General features: G+C 34.4%; 1 protein-coding gene across 1 annotated transcript in view; it reads right to left on the bottom strand.

Moving 5' to 3' along the window:
- LOC121739007 (BAI1-associated protein 3) overlaps positions 1 to 19,097 on the bottom strand; it is a 133,898-nt gene that overhangs the window by 76,293 nt on the left and 38,508 nt on the right. Inside the window, exon 2 of the mRNA XM_042131311.1 lies at positions 18,478 to 18,682. Within this exon, the coding sequence (XP_041987245.1) occupies positions 18,478 to 18,682 (205 nt within the window). The remainder of the gene's footprint in view (positions 1 to 18,477; positions 18,683 to 19,097) is intronic.

Below are 19,097 nucleotides of genomic sequence, written 5' to 3'. Positions count from 1 at the left end.
AAATATATGAGCAGAGTGCGTTCCGGCAGGCATCTGACATTATGTGTCAGATGACGTCGATCGGATGAGTACTCTGGTGTTTCGTCCCAAGGTTTTTAGGCCGAGTGGGCCCAATGACCAGATAATATCTGGATATATTATGACCAGATAATATTATGAATTTTTAACATTTTATCATCTGGCGATTGGTCCCACTTTCATGATTCATTATTTTCTGGCAAGAAATTTTGAAGTAGGCACAAAAACACACACAAAAATAATCAGTTATAACCATAATATTGTTTTGTAAATTTAAAAAATATCTAACATAATATTATAGGTCACGTATTGGATATACGAGTTTTCATTTTATTAATTATTGCAACACCGCATTAACAGGAAATATTTAATATTCAAAATAATAATAATTAATTACATAAATAATAACTTATTTAATATTTATTTAAGTCAGATATAATAATTGTTAGAAGAGACTATGCCGATTAAGCCCAGCCGCAAATTGTCCGAAATTTCTGATCCGACACATATCTAACACTAAAAAATATCTAACACCTTAAAACTTATATTATTATTATTAAAACCTAAACATACTGCGTTGAATCAAGTTTTTAAAAAATACCTGCTCTAATAGGTACTGCGTGAAATTTTAATGGTTGTTTTCCCATAGTAAAATGATTCTATCTTAGTTGTACGATAGACTTAGAAAGTTTTTTTTTCTATTCAAATCTATACTAATATTATAATTCTGCAGAGTTTGTTTGTTTGTTTGAACGCGCTAATCTCAGGAACTACTAGTCCGATTTGAAAAATTCTTTTACTGTTGGATAGCCCATTAATCGAGGAAGGCTATAGGCTATATTTTATCACGCTAAGACTAATAGGAGCGCGGAAATAAAGGAAAATGTGGAAAAAACGGGGGAAATTGTATGAAAGGACTTATTTGAACGCGCTAATCTCAGGAACTACTGGTCCGATTTGAAAAATTCTTTCAGTGTTAGATAGTCCATTTATCTAAAAAACCTATATGATATATTTTATCACGCTAAAACTAATAGAAACGAGAAAATAGAGGAAAATGTGGAAAAAAAATGGGGGAAATTAATTGAAAGAGCTTATTTGAACGCGCTAATCTCAGGAACTACTGGTCCGATTTGAAAAATTATTTCAGTGTTAGATAGCCCATTTATCAAGAAAGGTTATAGGCTATATTTTGACAGCAGAGCCCTCGAAGCAGGACACTCCTTCACCACAACAATGCTTCAGCGCACTCCGCGAGACGGACTGTTGAATATTTGACTATGGCACGTGTTGAGATATTGAGTCATACGCCATATAGTCCTGGCCTGCCGCCCTGCGGCTTTAATTTATTCTCAAGAAATAAAGATAAAATTCGAGGTACTCGCTTTACGAGCCCTGAAGATGCGATGAAAGCGTACGAAAATGCCACAAAAGAGACCCCTAAGGAAGACTGGGCCCACTGCTTTTTTCGGTGGTTCCATCGAATGCGACGATGTGTAGAGAGGAACGGAAATTACTTCTAAAAACAATAAAAGTATTGTCAACTTTCTACATTAAGCCGTTTTTCATTTTCTAAAAATTTTCAGTGTTACCTAGGTATTAAAGTTGCCCACCTACGTGATACAAAATATTTTTCATTTTCAAATTCAAATGTCTTTATTGCCAGAATGTTGTTGATATAAAGGTTTTATTAAATACTTATAGTTTTAACATTCTGCCACAACAATGGCGCGTAATTGAATTAAACTTACTTATATAAAATTAATTAATTAGTCGTTCTCTTACAAAAAAAAAATATATATAGGTACCTATAATATAAAATAATAATTATAAATAAATTTTAAACTGAAATAACTATACAATAATAATATAATTAGATTATTTAGAAAATAAGTACTTTTGTTATTATTTATGTCATAAGAGATTTTAATATATACATGTCCATTGTATTATTTTTCTTTAAATATCATATTATATTCATTCAGTGTATAATAAATGCTTTCATACAAAGCAATTATTTTGTTTTTTATTCAAATCTACAACTTTTTTGCTAGCCCTACGGACATAAGCCCAAAAGTTATAAAAAATAATTACTTGGGACCAATCGCCAGATGAAAAAAATGTTAAAAATTCATATCTGGTGATTGGGCCCACTGGGCCCAAAAACCTTGGTTGGGACGAAAAACCAGAGTACTCGATCGGATGGCAGTTCATATGTTTCTGATCAGAAATTTCGGGCAATTTGCGGCCGGCCTTAGAGAGAATACAAATTATTAATACAAAAAATCTTAGGTACGTTCGTCCCAAATTACAAAACATGTAACTATTAATCTATACGAGTATACCTACTATATACTTAATCAAAATATTAAAACGCGAACGAAAAATTTTGTAATCCTTTTCACGAAAAATGGGGAAACGTAGGTGCATGAAATTTAGCACAGTTATAGTTTATATGGCGAAGGAGTGCATCGAGCTAATATTATTTTGAAATGATGCTTTTGTCATACATTTTTTTAACAAATAAAACATTACGCACACTACAACACACACACTAGGAAAAATGACAGATTTTTACACTTATACATACTTATGGTATTTTACACACTTATTATTTTACATAGTTATTAATAATATAGTTATTTTACATACTTATGGTTGAAGTCTGTTGACAACAAGGTGACAAATTGAAAATGGATTATAGTTTTTTAGGGTTCCATAGCCAAATGGCAAAAAACGGAACCCTTTTAGATTCGTCATGTCTGTCTGTCTGTCCGTCCGTATGTCACAGCCACTTTTCTCCGAAACTATAAGAGCTATACTATTGAAACTTGGTAAGTAGATGTAGTCTGTGAACCGCATTAAGATTTTGTATACAACAATGTATAAAATAAATAAAAATTTTAGGGGTCCCCCGTACAACTGAAACAAAAAAAAATTTTTTCATCTAACCTATGCGTGTGGTATTTATGGATAGATCTTTAAAAATCATATTGGGGTTTTTAATATCATTTATTTCAAACCTGAATAGTTTGCGAGAGAGACTTAACTTTCAATAAATCAACTGAAATATAAAAATAAATCAAAAACCTTTTAATTTCATAAAAATAAACCTTATTGCTGCTGCGGAACCCTTCATGGGCGAGTCCAACTCGCACTTGGCCGGTTTTTTTTATTGAATCTTAGATACTATTAGACAATGCTTACTCGGCCAGTGTGAGATCAGCTGAGTCCCAGAGACAAGAGTTGAAAAAAATATTAAGGTCGAATTTCGACCATTGGGCGATCTCTAGTATAAATTATTATTTCAGATTAAATCGAGCGTAAAAAGCTTTTGACCATATGCACGTAATTACTAGAACGTTACTAAATAACACGTTTGACCTATTAGACAGTCGAGGTCAGAGTAACGCCCGAACACAAAAGCTATTTTCTTTTCCATTAACTTCTTTGTCTATGTTTCCGTGTGTTAGTTGTTATAATAATGTTGTTTATCATTTCTTTCATCTGAATAATATAACGTAAAAGCTGTGTTCTCCACATCCCTATAAAATAAACTTATTTATGTTCTGTATAGGTAAGAAACTGATAATGTCGCTATGAACTTATGACGTACTAACTAATTATTAATTCTCTGTACTTATATTATACTTTGCAAGTAATCCTAGTGCTCACAAGTCATACAGCAAAAAACGCAATGTTTTCAAATTATTCCAGTTTATTAGGATTTGGGAAGTATTTTTTTTTTGTTTTTGAGGGCTTTCTTTCTATAGGATAAACAATGTTATCTACAAAGATTTGTAGCTTCGTTTCAGGGACTCCTTAAGAGGATACAACAAGAGCAAGAGAAATTGAAAATAGGTATTTGAAAATGTATTGCTGTCTCACCAATCTCAAGTCTCCCGCTGCAGAGCGCGATAGAGAAAACACGACAAAAGTTCTAATAAATGAACAGAAAATCTTCGATTCGTTGTCCGCTGATTCCTTCTCCAAAACTTAACCGATTTCAGTACTTTTTTCATTAAGAAAGAAAGCTAGGCTTGAGCTATGTTCCTATGTTATATTTTTTTTGTATATTCCAGCTAGTTGTGTTTTCTGGGTGTTTGAACACAGAAGAAAATCTGGCTATTTTTTGGGTTTTTGGACGTTCTTATCTTTTTTAATAATAAAATTATGAAAAAAAAGAAAACATAGGGACATGCTAATAGTGGCCGTAGATATTCAAGAAAAAAATCATAACTCTACCGGCATTATCCAGGGAGGAAACAGGGGACAACGTTTGTATGGAAAAACGGCGGTGTCGACTCCTCTTAACAGTAGTCTCAGTAGTTTCAAATTTAATGAATTTAATGAATATTTCCTGTAATTTCGTTGTGCAGAAATTATTTTTTTACCGTGAGAAAACCCCCGACTTAAAGTATCTATATCCATTCCAAATTTCATGTACTATCAGAGAAGTTGATGGCTAGGCAGACCGACATACATTGCGTTTATAATATTGCTGTCCCGGCAAATGTTGTTTTGCTATATAAAGTATTTCGCCCATATTATTTTATTGAAGTGACTAAATAAGTATGTCACCATGAAAACAACCATCGTGACCATCCCTTCGCAAAAACAATGGTCGCCGTCAGTCTCGAGTTGTAATCATTTATTGTTATTTATTGAACAAATGCACTTACAAATATAAAAAGTACCCAGTAACCGATTCTCAGACCTATCTGAATATGCATAATATAAAATTTGGTAAAAATCAGTAAATCCGTTTCGGAGGAGTACGGTAACTAACATTGTGACACGAGAATTTTGTATATAAAAAGATATGTGAGCTAATACCACGTGGGGCGCGCAACAGGTCGCCCCATGACCCACTTAGCTAAATATATCTACTGCCGACAATATCCTGCTTATAATGATGCGTCACTCAAGTCACCCTTTGAAGGTTACTCAATAGTTTGTTAGGGAAATAATAGAGCGAACGACTAACAAGCCTTTGAGTTCGAGGGATGTTTTGTAGTGCTGTACATATTTTCTTATTTTGTGTTTATTAGCTTTATATATTATTTATTTTATTTAACCATTTATTGTACACAAAAACAACAACTTATACATAAGAAGAAAAATAACACAACAGGTACTGCTTGTCTCTAAAGAAATCTCTTCCAACAGTCCTGAGAAGAGTTTGATCAAAATATCAGATAGTGCGTGCAATGATTATGTCGTTTTTAGATAGCTCTTAAGAACAAGAAATACTTTTACTTAGTGGGTGCACGTGCATACTAGAGTAAGAGCCCAGGGCAGACAAACTTTTGTTATTATATAAAAGCTGATTTTTTTTCTATACGTGCCATCCGGACGTCCAGCGATTATGGAGGTAAGATTGCGGGCACTTGGACAAGTATCAAGTGGTAAGGGTTTATCAAATTGTACCTAACTTTTATCGAATTTCTACGTTTCAATCGACCGGAATATACCGATTTGAAGGATAAAATAAAAAATATAAAAACATTTAAAAAACATACAAAACTCTATCATAGAAAGTGTATTTTCAATGTAACAATAAAGCTTTTCCCGTATTTGATACAAACATTAAATTCAATAATGTATCATGTGTACCTATTGTGTATGTAATTATGTGGCAAGCGAAAATAATTAGGTTGTTATTTTTACGCCGCGTCAAAGTTGATGTTGTTCATGTAAACACGGCCGATTTACATTAGCTTTTGTTTATTTTAATTACAATTTAGGGTATAACAATATAATTAGTATGTAATTGTAAAATGGCTTGCCTAACCATGTATAAAGTTTTATTATTATTATACACACACTCACTCTACACACCCTTATTTTATATGACCTATAGGTCCTGTAAAATAAGGGTGTATTAAGTCAAGGGCTTAGCTTGAACTTGATTACTTTTGGACAGCGAGAGCTAGTAAAGTCGACCTAATTTTAATTTCATTTCAGATTCAAAAAGTTCTTCTATACTAGTCTATACTAATATTATAAAGAGGTAAACTTTGTTTGTTTGTTTGTTTGTTTAATTGTAATGGATAATCTCAAAGACTACTGGACCGATTTTAAAAATTCTTTCACCATTCGAAAGCTACATTATTTGCGAGTAATATAGGCTACTATTTATTTTGTAAAATATAGGGTTCCGTAAGATATTTCAGTTTTTCGGAAACAACCAGAAAATTTACTTATTTTGCGTACGCTGCCGAAACTATAAAAGATAGAACTATACAATGTTCTAAGTAAATGGAGATCTTATAAATACCTTCAAAAATGTCCGCGATACACTATACCTATCTATGTCAAGTGAGGCACAACAACCATTTATTTATTTAAAAATCTTGATTTCTTTTTGGACTACATTTGGACTACATTGGATTTATTTTACTCATGCTAATAATCCTATCAAAATAAATTATTTCATCACTAAGTACATAAGTACAGTTTATGTAGAATATATTTGGTCTTTGAATGATTACGCCGCTGTTTACGCCCGTTTCTAAGTGGGCGCCACCAATGCGGGGATGCGCTCACGGGAAGGGTTTCACTATGTAATAGATGTTCCGCGCGGCTTCGCCCGCGTAATTCAGGAATGTCACGAAAACCGTAAATTTTTCCGCAAAAAAGAAACCTATGTCCTTTTACGTGGTCTATTCTTCATGTAAATAATGTACCATGTATTGTACACATTGAAAAGGTCTACAGAAAACTCCACGATGGTATATAGGTACTTACGTATAAGGATATCCCACAATAACATTTTTTTGTCATATTTTACTTATAACTTCAAATAATGGCTAATTTTTGAAGCGATTTTAACCAATACAGCAATAATCCTTATTCAATTAAATACTTTAAATACATTGTACTTAGTGATTATTGTTGATTAATATGGCCCTTTACAGCATATTATGATTTAAATTTTATATGAATACGAGCTTTTGCCCGCGGCTTCGCTCGCGTTAAGAAGTATTATTATATACAAACTTCTATCCCCTATTTGAACCCCTTGGGGTTGGAATTTATCAAAATCCATTCTTAGCGGATGCCTACGTTATAACATCTACCTGCATGCCAAATTTCAGCCCGATCCGTTGTGCGTTGATAGATCACTATGTCAATCAGTCAGTCACCTTTGAGTTTTATATATATATATATACAGATTTTAGGTGGTATTACAGATTTAAAAATTGCGGAACGTAGCTTTTGCGGCAGTACCTACCAATGCGGGCCACGGGTAGTAATGAATGTAAATTATTTAAAATCAAAACTACTGAATCGATTTTAATCATTTTTTTAGTGACGTAGGCTATAATAATAATATATTTTATACCCGTGCGAAGCCGGGGCGGGTCGCTAGTTAAAATATATATAGAATAAGTTACCAATAATTATTATACAAATAAAATACTCAAAACTAGCTATGAAACTACATATTAATATTGTTATCCATATTTAATAAACATGCTTCAGTTCTAGCTATAAAATTCCTATGCATTATATTATAAAAGGCGAGCGAAAAGGCCATAAAAGTTGAACTATCGGGGCGTGCACTTCGTGTATTATACTTCCTCCGGCAACTTTCCTAACCTTTAAACTATTGCCGGCAAACTCGATATTCCACAGAATTGTTCAGTGCAGTGTCGCATTCAGCTAGGGACCCGTAGCTTATTTTGGCATGGGGCTCCTGGTTGACTTTAGATTTTCAAGTTAAAAGCCAAGGTCTAAGTGAGAAACCTACTTTTTAATTTTTCAACCATGAGCATGACCCAACCAACTGACTTTTTTGATGAATTTTGATTGCCTCCAAGGCAATCGCGGACCACGAATGGACAGGCTAAATACGGTGCTGCCTAAAACGCGCCACCCGTAGCGGCCGTAGCACATGTTACACGCTACAACTTCTTGATGGTAAATCCGCCCCTGCCTCAGGGTTATTTCATCTCAAAGTTTATACTAAAATGGTCCTTATATCCTCGACATAGAGGTTCTGTTACAGGTAAAACGACTGAACTTTACTGGCGAGTAAATGGATAAAGTGAACTAAGGGCGCCATAATCAAATTCCTGATGAACTTTCTCGGGCTCGTTGGTACTTAATTGACGTGATTACCCTATGAAGCGATTACACTGCCCCTTTGAGTTTACCTTCGAAACCTAGCTTTTTATTTCGACATATTATGTGCAGTACACGAAACTCCATCAAATAGGCTCTTTTTCTGGTTTATTTCACAATCAAAAAGGAAGATCTGTTTTGTTTGTATTTTTATGAAGTTTAATTAGACACTTGGAAGTTGATCTACATTCTACATATTAATACGCGAGCAAAAAACTTTGGATCCCTTTTGACGAAAAATGCGGTAACGTAGGTTATTGAAATTTTGCACAGTTATAGTTTTTATGGTGAAGGAGTGCATCGAGCTAATATTATTTTGAAATTATGCTTTACACTACAACACACACACTAGGAGATTTTAATTGACAAGCCTATACCCACGAATTGTACTCTTTTATTTATGGTTGAAGTCTGTTGTCAAATTGAAAATAGATTTACTTAACAATAATTATTACACGGCCAGTCTGTCATCATTTGACTTTATTAATCTGAGACTGTTGCAGGAATTATGTCTGAAAATAATAAAGTCAATATCTTGACAATCAAATATCAATAGAAAAGCGTTGAAAAAAAACTTATAAGTACTTAATAAAAAAAATTATTTGAGGTCGAAATTCGACCAATTGGGCAATCTTTAGTAAAACAAATTGTACGTAATATAACCCTAGTTCTACGAGATTTTTCTTTGGTTCCCTTTGGCCTCCCATTACATAGTCGCTGCATCAAATTAGTTTTCACTTTTCTGTGAGACTGTGCAATTGATTCATCCGAACTAGCAAGGAGTCTCCTCATATATATTAATATATTATACAATTCCTTCATTCAACGTACCCTACCTATGAATACTCGTACTCGGTACTTCAGGTGTATTAGAAAGTGTAATACGAAGCTGACAAGAAAATTCAATTACGCGAACGGAGCGGTGGGGGTTAGAACACTTGTACATGTAATAAGCAGGGTATTTAATTTGGGTAATGGGTGTCGATAAACAAAGGCCATGTAACTCGGCGGGTGGGCTCCCGATTAATCAACTTCGCTCGACTATATGGAATATTTGATTAGGCCCATACAAATACTTTTTTATATAATGAATGATGATATCTAAATGCCGCAGTCATCTCGTTGAACCTGCTATTTGATTGAATTACAAGTGAATTCGTAGAATTAAACTATTTAATTTACAGTTGAAGACTTTTTTTGGTCTTTAGTGTAGACTAGGGTTGCTGAGGATTCCTCTTCCGCTTCCTCATAATGAGGAAGTTCCGCAATATTTTGGGTTCCTCAACCGTTACCGCATTCCTCATAAATAAAAATAAAAATTCCTCTTCCGCTATCGCTTCCTCAAAATTTAAGAGGAATTTATGAGGAATTACACTGCGCATACGCGTCGCGTATCCAATCACGCTCTGGCGCGGCGGCGCGGCGCCCGCGCCGGAGCGGTGCCGCACCGCACCCGTGTGGTTTCTCCCTGAGGGCAAATATGAGTATTGCAGCGGCGCCGCTGCGGCGTGTGTCTAAACAGCCTAAGGGCCGCGACACACCAGAATGGCAGCGGCGACGCGAGCACTTTCAGTGTCATAAGATTTTAAACTTTATCTTCATTTTTGTAATACATAGTACAGCGGCCACGGGCGGCCGTAGACTTCTCAAGCGGTACTATGTATTACAATAATGAAGATAAAGTTTAAAATCTTATACTTATAAAATTACATGTCCTGACTGACTGACTGACTGATTCATCATCGCTGAGCAAAAACTGTAAAAGTTACAGCCACGAAATTTGGTGAGTATGGTTGTTTTATTAAGTAGACACCCACTAAGGAAGGAATTTTGAAAATTTTACCCCGAAGGGGGTGAAATAAGGGTTGAAAGTTTTAATGAAAGTCCGTAATTTCTTGAGTTAGAAACATGAAACTTTATTTTTGGGTTACTGATTAAAAATGAATGGATACGTATTTAAGCGTTTTTGGAAATTTTACCCCCAACGGGGTGAAATTGGGGTTGAAAGTTTGAATGAAACTCCGTTATTTCTTGAGTTAGAAACATGAAATTTTATGTTTGGGTTACTGATAAAAAATAATTGGATACGTGTTTAAGCGCTTTTGAAAATTCTACCCCCAAGGGGGTGAAATAGGGGTGGAAAGTTGCAGTGAAAGTCCGTCATTTCTTGAGTTAGAAACATGAAAGTTTATTGACGTTTGCGTTTAACGTTTGCTTAAATAGGGTCCGTTTTTACCCTTTGTATAAGGAACCTCAAAAACAAAAAGGAGAAAACTATCCATCTTTGTTATTATACTATGTTAACGCGGATGAAGTCGCGGGCAACAGCTAGTCATATATATGACACTGAAAGCGCTCCGAGGGATGTAAAGCGGTAATATTACTTTCGTAAAATTCGGTTTTTTACCATATTTTACGTAAAATATAAATAAATTACGTAAATTACGGTAAAATTGGGTAAAATTCAATTTAACAAGAGTTAAATCGTATTTTACCTTTTTAGTTAGTAATAATTGCAGTCTTCTTTAAAAAAGAAATAGTCAAAATGTATATGTCCAGACAAATATTACTGAAGTTGGTGAAAACATAAGACTTAATAATCTTATGTTCTGTAAATTCATTTCTCATGAACTGGATAACTACCAAGGCATTGAACGTATGACTATTATGCAAAAATAACTAATAAATAATAATTTAACATCATTAGGACACTTTTTACACTTCTCAAAATGTTCTGTCATCCGAGTAGCATTAGCATTTTTGTACTCCGTATTACAAAATATACACATCACATGTTTCCTTTTGTCATGTTCACTTAGCACTTGGAAATAATCCCACACTTTTGCTTGATTTCGTGGCATAATTTACTAAATGCACGTACCTATAGTGCAGTCAGTCAAAACAATTGCAAGCAGAGTTGCATTTTGCGATTTTAGAAAAATGAATCATATTATGATTCATATCATGATTCTTTAAATTTTAGCCCCGCCGAACGTAAGTATGTTGCAAGTTGCAACTTGCAACTACACGCTCTTCTCACCCCCCGCTATACTTTTGGCATACATACGTAGCCGGTAATTTTACCGTAATATATATAAATTACCGTAAAATACGCGTATTTTACCAGCGTTTTCGGTAAAATTACGTAATTTTGCAACCCTCGGCTCGCCTGCTGTCATTCCGATGTAGCGCGGCCCTTATTGCTAGACTGATTTTGATGATTCTTTATTGTGTGTGTTTTGAGAATGGTTTAGAATTTAGATTCATAGTTTGGTTCACTGGAAAATGCCCTTTTAATTATTTTTTGTGTAATGTATGTACCTAGTACGTTATGTACAAAGTACAGACAGGACAAAAGTTTGGGTTGGGTCCGCTAGTATTTATAATTTTCTATCTTCCTCTTCCTCATCCGCTTCCTCTTCCGCTTCCTCATCCGCATCCTCTTCCTCATAAAATATCCTCTTCCTCATCCGCATCCTCAAAATTTGCGCGTGACAATTCCTCTTCCTCCTCCTCTTGCTCATAATCACTTCCTCAACAACCCTAGTGTAGACTAGGGCATCGAGACCGGGTTTTCCCGAAACCCGAAAACCCGGGAAAACCCGGGTTTTGGGGTCATGAAAAACCCGGGTGTCAAAAATGGAACCCGGGTTTTTCGAGCATTTCGGGTTTTCATTTTTTTTTTGATAATTATTAAAGGCCAGACCTGATTTAAGGGTATTTTTAACAAAGTAACATACAAATTATTCATTTTTATAACATAATATTGTATTTTTAAAACATCTAAGGTTTAATTAAAAATATTGGTCATAATTAAACAAAATATAATATTTTTAAGGAAAAGTTTCGTTTTAGGAGCATTAAAGACTAATCGTCATAAAAATATTTATTAATTATAATTAATAATACATATTTTAAAAAACCTACCAAAACTATTCAATGTGAAAAAGCCAAGTCTCTTCAAACAATCTATCCTTCGCAAAAAGTTTTCAAATTTCATAGAAGCCAAGTCTTGTTTAACTTATTTTATAGTTTTCAAACATTCAGTGATTGACTACAGTTTTGTTTATTATGTGATTAAAGGCTTAAAAAATAAAGTGTGGACAGCTTCAAAGGGTTCTAACTTCTAAGTCTGCTGAAAGTATCGTAAACTTTTGATGATGGGCAAGTCAGCCACTAGGTGACAAAACGTTGAAACTTGTATGGACCGTTGGTGATAAAATACACCCATCAACAAAGTCTTCGGGATATTTGTATTTTTGGAATATCTAAAAAACTTTCAGGAATTATTGAAGACAGTGTATTGAACAATGATAGCTTATTTTTTAATATTTAATAAAACATATTATTAAAACACTTTTCCGAATTTTATCGTTAATAAAGCAATCACAGGTATCTACAGTCACAAAAAATCAATGATAAGTCAACAAATATTTATTTCGTTCCATAAACTGAAAATTTTATTCGAATGAGATATTTTTATTGCTGATTGTCAAATTAATAGTAATAATTTATGATGTTTGGCTGTATACAGTATTTTTACAAAAAAATATTTATTGTGTCCTGCTGCCGTATGACACCCAGATTTTTTTGCAATTTAAAGTCATTATTTTCAGTCATCTAACTTACTAAAAACACTTACAGGTTTTTGTTTGTTGTTATGCTTTTTTGTCATTATTTGTTATATTCACAACATAACAAAAAGCGACAATATTAAAACAATGCAATCAGTAAAAAGGTTCCAGGAGAGCATCCAGCCCCTAGAAACTGACAAAACCATGCCGAGGAGTTTTCATCAAGTGTATTTCGAATCCATATTTTTGTATTGCGGTGTGACGAATGTGACAGATTGCTTTTTATTGGTTGAGAGACTGATGTTGGTAACACATAATTTTTTAGGGTTAAAGGGTTTCGATGCCCTAGTGTAGACATTAAACGTTACACTCAACAACTTGACGAATTGACCCTTTAGTCATTAAATGCAACCAGGACATACATTAGATGGTTGTTAGGATGCCAGGGTACTTGGACAATTACATAATTTGGACAGTAATTTTGAAAATCAAATTGTAAGAGATTTGACATAACCCATTGGCCATCGCATCGCATTAATGACGAATAAGGGTTAATTCGGACCGCAACGCGACGCGTAGATACATTTCTAAATTTATATGAATATATTAATACGTGAGCCAAAAACTTTGTATCCCTTTTGACGAAAAATGGAGAAACGTAGGTGAATGAAATTTTGCACAATTATAGTTTATATGGTGAAGGAGTGCATCGAGCTAATATTATTTTGAAACTATGCTCTTATCATACATTTTTTTAACAAATAAAACATTACACACACTAGGAAAAATGATAGATTTTTGAGTGACAAGCCTATACATACGAATTATACTCTTTTATTTATGGTTGAAGTCTGTTGACAACAAGGTGACAAATTGAAAATGGATTATAGTTTTTTTTTATTGAATCTTAGATACTAGAGAATGCTTACACGGCCAGTCTGAGATCAGCTGAGTCCTAGAGACAAGAGTTGAAAAAAATATGATAAAGTCAATATTTTTTTACAAAATATAGGTAGTAGTCCTAATAAATGTTGAAACTAAGGTCGAATTTCGACCATTGGGATCGCCCAATGGTCTGTCAAATTCATATAAACTAGAGATCGTCTCTAGTTTATATTAATTTGACAGATTCGCAAGACGTCTCACGCAATTGAAATCTGTCAATTCCATACGCCGCGCCGCGTCGCCTCGCCTAGTCGTCGTGTTGCGGCCTGAATTGACCCTGAGTAATAGCCGTACTGTACTATCTTGTTCAGTTCGATGTTATATTTTCCCTTTTGCTTGTACGTCATACCAATCGTGATAATTAAACGTTATACAAAAAAAACTTTTATAATTTTTATCCCTGCATGCATTTCTAAAAAAACGACATTTCCATTTTCTTTCGAATTAACCGTGAAATTAGAATTTAATTCAAAGATAGAGTTCCAACAATTTCAAAGAAGTGAGAAATAATTCCTGTTACATTTTATCAATAAAATTCAAGAGCACTTTGTATTTTCCATTCTCTCTCCTTATTTTAAAATTCAAGCGGCTCTAATCCTTCCCTCAGTCCGCGGCTTAAGTGTTGATCTTACACAAACGACGTTTTTAATTAAATTATATGCGGTTTCTATAAAAATTATAAAATTGTAATAAGAATCGTGTGGATTTTATTATTTCCGTTGATATTATATTAAGGTACGCTAGCTGTTTGACCGAGCTTTGCTCGGTATTCGATAAAACACTAATAAAATGACATTTTCTAAAAAGGATTCCTAGCTAGATCGATTTGTTGCCCCCGAAACCCCCTATAAACTAAATGTCATGAAAATCGTATTCCGAGATTCCAATTATATCTTTAAACGAGCAATTCTTGTATATATATATACAAGAATTATTGCTCGTTTAAAGATATAAGATTTTATATGAGATAGGTGTTATAACACCTATCTCATATACTTCGTACTTATTTCTTCAAGCAGGTATAAATATACATACTTATTTCTTCAACAATGTAGAAGCCATTGTCTATTTTAAAAGTAATGTATATTTTAAAAGTCTTATGCAAATCGATTTATTACGTCTTCTGCTACAAATAATAAAAACTAGTCTTCTGTGAAAGAATGGCTCATATCTTTTATAAGTTTTCTATTAAAGTACTAGATTTTCGATAAAAGTACTAGATAAGATACTTAGTAGGGACGTCAACATAATCCACCCCCTCCCCCCCCCTCGGTACGCCCATGTCTACTAACACCCATAAGTCCCTTCCGTAGTAGTTTATTATAACAAATTAATGACGTAATAACCTGCACAGCTAGTTACTTTTAAAGGATAACAACAACAGGGTGCTACTCTACACATTAATTTTCACCTCATCATAAGTTTTAATTTTTAATCGCCAGCATAAAAATACAGCGTCTTTGAAATTTATGCGTAACACCCATAAGTCCCTTCCGTAGTAGTTTATTATAACAAATTAATGACGTAATAACCTGCACAGCTAGTTACTTTTAAAGGATAACAACAACAGGGTGCTACTCTACACATTAATTTTCACCTCATCATAAGTTTTAATTTTTAATCGCCAGCATAAAAATACAGCGTCTTTGAAATTTATGCGTAACACCCATAAGTCCCTTCCGTAGTAGTTTATTATAACAAATTAATGACGTAATAACCTGCACAGCTAGTTACTTTTAAAGGATAACAACAACAGGGTGCTACTCTACACATTAATTTTCACCTCATCATAAGTTTTAATTTATTAATCGCCAGCTTAAAAATACAGCGTCTTTGCGACTGACCCTTACGTTAGGGCCAGGCCACAATACTGCATTACGGCGTCGCATCGTATAAATCTACGACGCCGCAGAAGGCATCGTGAAAATTTCCGATGTAAAGAGAATATAATATTATATACGAAATTTATGCGTTACGACATCGCATCGCATTTCTGTGCGATGTTTTTTTTGCGATACGACGCCGCAACGCAGTGTTGTGGCCTGGCCCTTATACACAAAGTCCATAGAACATACGTCATGGCAACCGTGGGATTGGCTGTGACATGTGGGCCCTAATCTGACCTCTACCCTTCGTAATCACCAGTCCCCGCGCCGTAACTCCCCAATTAGACAGGCATTAAGTAACATACAACCCAACAATGAAATCCCTGTTCAGTTATATTTAGATGGATCTAAAATGTCTATTGGTAACTAGAGACTATGGATTCAGAAAAATGTATACTTATATATTATGTAATCTTCTAATCCACACTAATATTATAAATGCGAAAGTATCTCTGTCTGTCTGTCTCGCTTTCAAGCCAAAGCTACTGAACCGATTGCAATGAAATTTTGTACACAGTTATTCTAGAGTCTGAGAAAGGACATAGGCTACATTTTGATGTGGGAAAATATCTTATTTCCATGAAAATATCGATGAAAATGAATTCGCATTGCGCGTGGCCAGCGCTCATCCCGGGGGTCCTGGGTTCGAGTCCCGCAGGCGGAACAAAAAGTTTTCAATGTTCCTGGGTCCTGGATGTGTATTAAAATAAAATTTCAAAAATCTTAAATATATTTTATGTATAATATTATAAAAAATCCAGAAATATATCGATGCAATGAACATTTTAGTTCTAATACGATTCAAGAGATGGCGTTTTATTTTTTACTTCATTGTAACAAAGAACTAATCATACTTATTAGTTATTATGTTTTTGTTTATGGTTTTTAATACGTTAGAATATTATGTTTAATAATATTATCATTTGGTATAATAATAATCAATCTATCTTATCTTATAAAAACTCCTACTGCATTTCTAATATATGTGACAAGTTGACTACAGAAGGCGCTCTAAAATAAAGGAGTTCAAGTGTACCGTGTTGGTCTATATTCCATCCAGAAAATATATCAATGCAATCAACATTTTAATTCTAATATATGAAAACAGATGGCGTTTTATTTTTTTACTTAAATATATTTTATGTATAATATTATAAAAAATCCAGAAATATATCGATGCAATGAACATTTTAGTTCTAATACGATTCAACAGGTGGCGTTTTATTTTTTACTTCATTGTAACATAGAACTAATCATACTTATTAGTTGTCCGCGTGGACTTCAGTTTATAAAGCGCGATGTCAACAAAATTGGTGTCAAAAGCTTTTATAAAAACCCTGGTACCCCTTAAATCAATACAGCTGTACAGTGTGCACACAATAAATATTTCATTTTTTTAAATTAAACTTTATATTTTATGCCAAATTTTAAAGCTTATCTACCCCCCCAATTACACAACTTTACCCAGAAAATATTTATCATTGATAAGTAAACTTATCCACTTTCAGTACTTTATCTGTGCAGTGACGTAACCTTAAAAGGTTACGTCACTGCACAGATAAAGTACTGAGTTATTTAATACCGTAGAATAGATATAACAATCGAAAAAAATCGAAACCTAAATGTAAGATGATACCACCTTTTATAGAAAGACTTTTGAGCAAGCGTCAGCGCGATGTAGAAGACGCACGGCGCCATCGATTATGAATTTTTGGAACTAACTTAATTTGAACAAATTTACGCATTTTCACCCCCTGACAACCCTTTTTTCCAGTAAAAAAGTAGCCTATGTCCTTTTTCAGGCTTTAGACTATCTGTATACAAAATTTCATTACAATCGGTTCGGTAGTTTTGGCGTTTGGCGTGAAAGCGAGACTGACAGACAGACAGACAGACAGACAGACAGACAGACAGACAGAGATACTTTCGCATTTATAATATTAGTAGGTATAGATTATGTGCACACTGCACAGCTGTTTTTGGGTATTTTGATTAATTAAGGGCCGCGCTACACCGGAATGGCAGCGGCGAGGCGAGCACTTTCAGTGCTGCCATTCCGGTGTAGCGCGGCCCTAAGAGGGGTACCACTTACCAGCGTTTTAAAAGGTTTTAAATTTGACACAAATTTTGTTGACACCGCGCGCTATAAACTAAAGTCCACGCGGACGAAATCGCGCGCGCGGGCAACAGCTAGTCTATATATATAAAAATGGATTTTCAATAGTGTTAGTAACGCTAAAACTCGAAAACGGCTGAACGGATTGGGCTAATTTTAGTCTTAAAATATCCGTAGAAGTCCAGGGAAGGTTTTAAAGTGACACGAAGTTCACCGGAACAGCTAGTATTATATTATAAAATTCTCGTGTCACAATGCGTAATGCGTAACCACTTTTTTGTTCAAAAGACAATGTCAAGTCATATATTCGTTATGTCATTATGTATGTGAGATATGCCTGCAGGCATCTTCGAAGTGGCAACGTTGCTACCGTAAACTTCCAATCTAGTTACGTTAGTAACATAGAACATCATGTGTATTTCAAAATTTACTTCTTGATTATTTTTTGACGGCAAAAATATGTACGACTAATCAATGCAATTTTATAGGTAGGTAGGTAATTAGGTATGTTTCTGGGAATAAATTTATGTCTATTTTAACAAGCAAACATTGTAAATTAAGTTATATAACCTAATTGAAAAATAATACCCTACTTGAGAGAAAATTTAAAAATGTATCTACAAATTCGCATGCGACAGCTCTGTAACACAAATTTAATTTTCCTTATATTTTAGTACCTAGAGCGCTCAGCACGTCCATAGTATTCTATTTTTTTATGTTATTAGCATATACCTGGACAGTTGGCCATGGTTTGACCCAAATAACTTACTAGATCTAATATCGCACTATTTGTTTTTCATGAACTTACCCCGAATTGACGGAGTTATCCACTTCCGGCCACGACAGGCGTCGCCTGCAGAACGCCATGGTCGGCTTCTCTGGTGGCTGCGGCTGCCTGGGCACGCGAAGGGAGCCCCCGCGCCTGGGGGTCGCAGACGGCGCCAGACAGTCCAAAGTGCGGCGCCGGGCGCTCAACGCTGAGGCGCCTTCGGTCGGCAGCACCCGAGGAAAACCTGGACAATTGATAAACTAAAGTTAGCAATAATTTATCATTTTAATTGCTATTTAACGCACAAAACTGATAGTGAAGAAAAATGAACACCATGTAAAAAAAAATTCAAAAAGCGTTCTAATTTTAAAATAAAATCGGCCAAGTGCGAGTCGGCTCGCGCACGAAGGCTTCCGTACCTTTACTTTACGTACGTAGAGCAAAGGTAAGCCACAAATTGTGTTTTTTGTGGGGGGGCCCCCCCCCCCCCCCCTCATTTTTTATTTTATTTTAAGGTTATTTATTTTATTTTAAGGTCATATAATAAAGGATTAAAAAAAAATCAAGTGTCTAATGGGCATTGTCCAAAAAAAATCACATGTACTTTTTATATTTTTTTTCGTTAAAATAGGGTATTTTAAGCATATAAATTAAATAAT

The sequence above is a fragment of the Aricia agestis genome, chromosome Z, assembly GCF_905147365.1.
Source record: "Aricia agestis chromosome Z, ilAriAges1.1, whole genome shotgun sequence".
Classification (NCBI taxonomy): Eukaryota; Metazoa; Arthropoda; class Insecta; order Lepidoptera; family Lycaenidae; genus Aricia; species Aricia agestis.
This window is presented reverse-complemented; position numbering and strand designations above follow the sequence as displayed.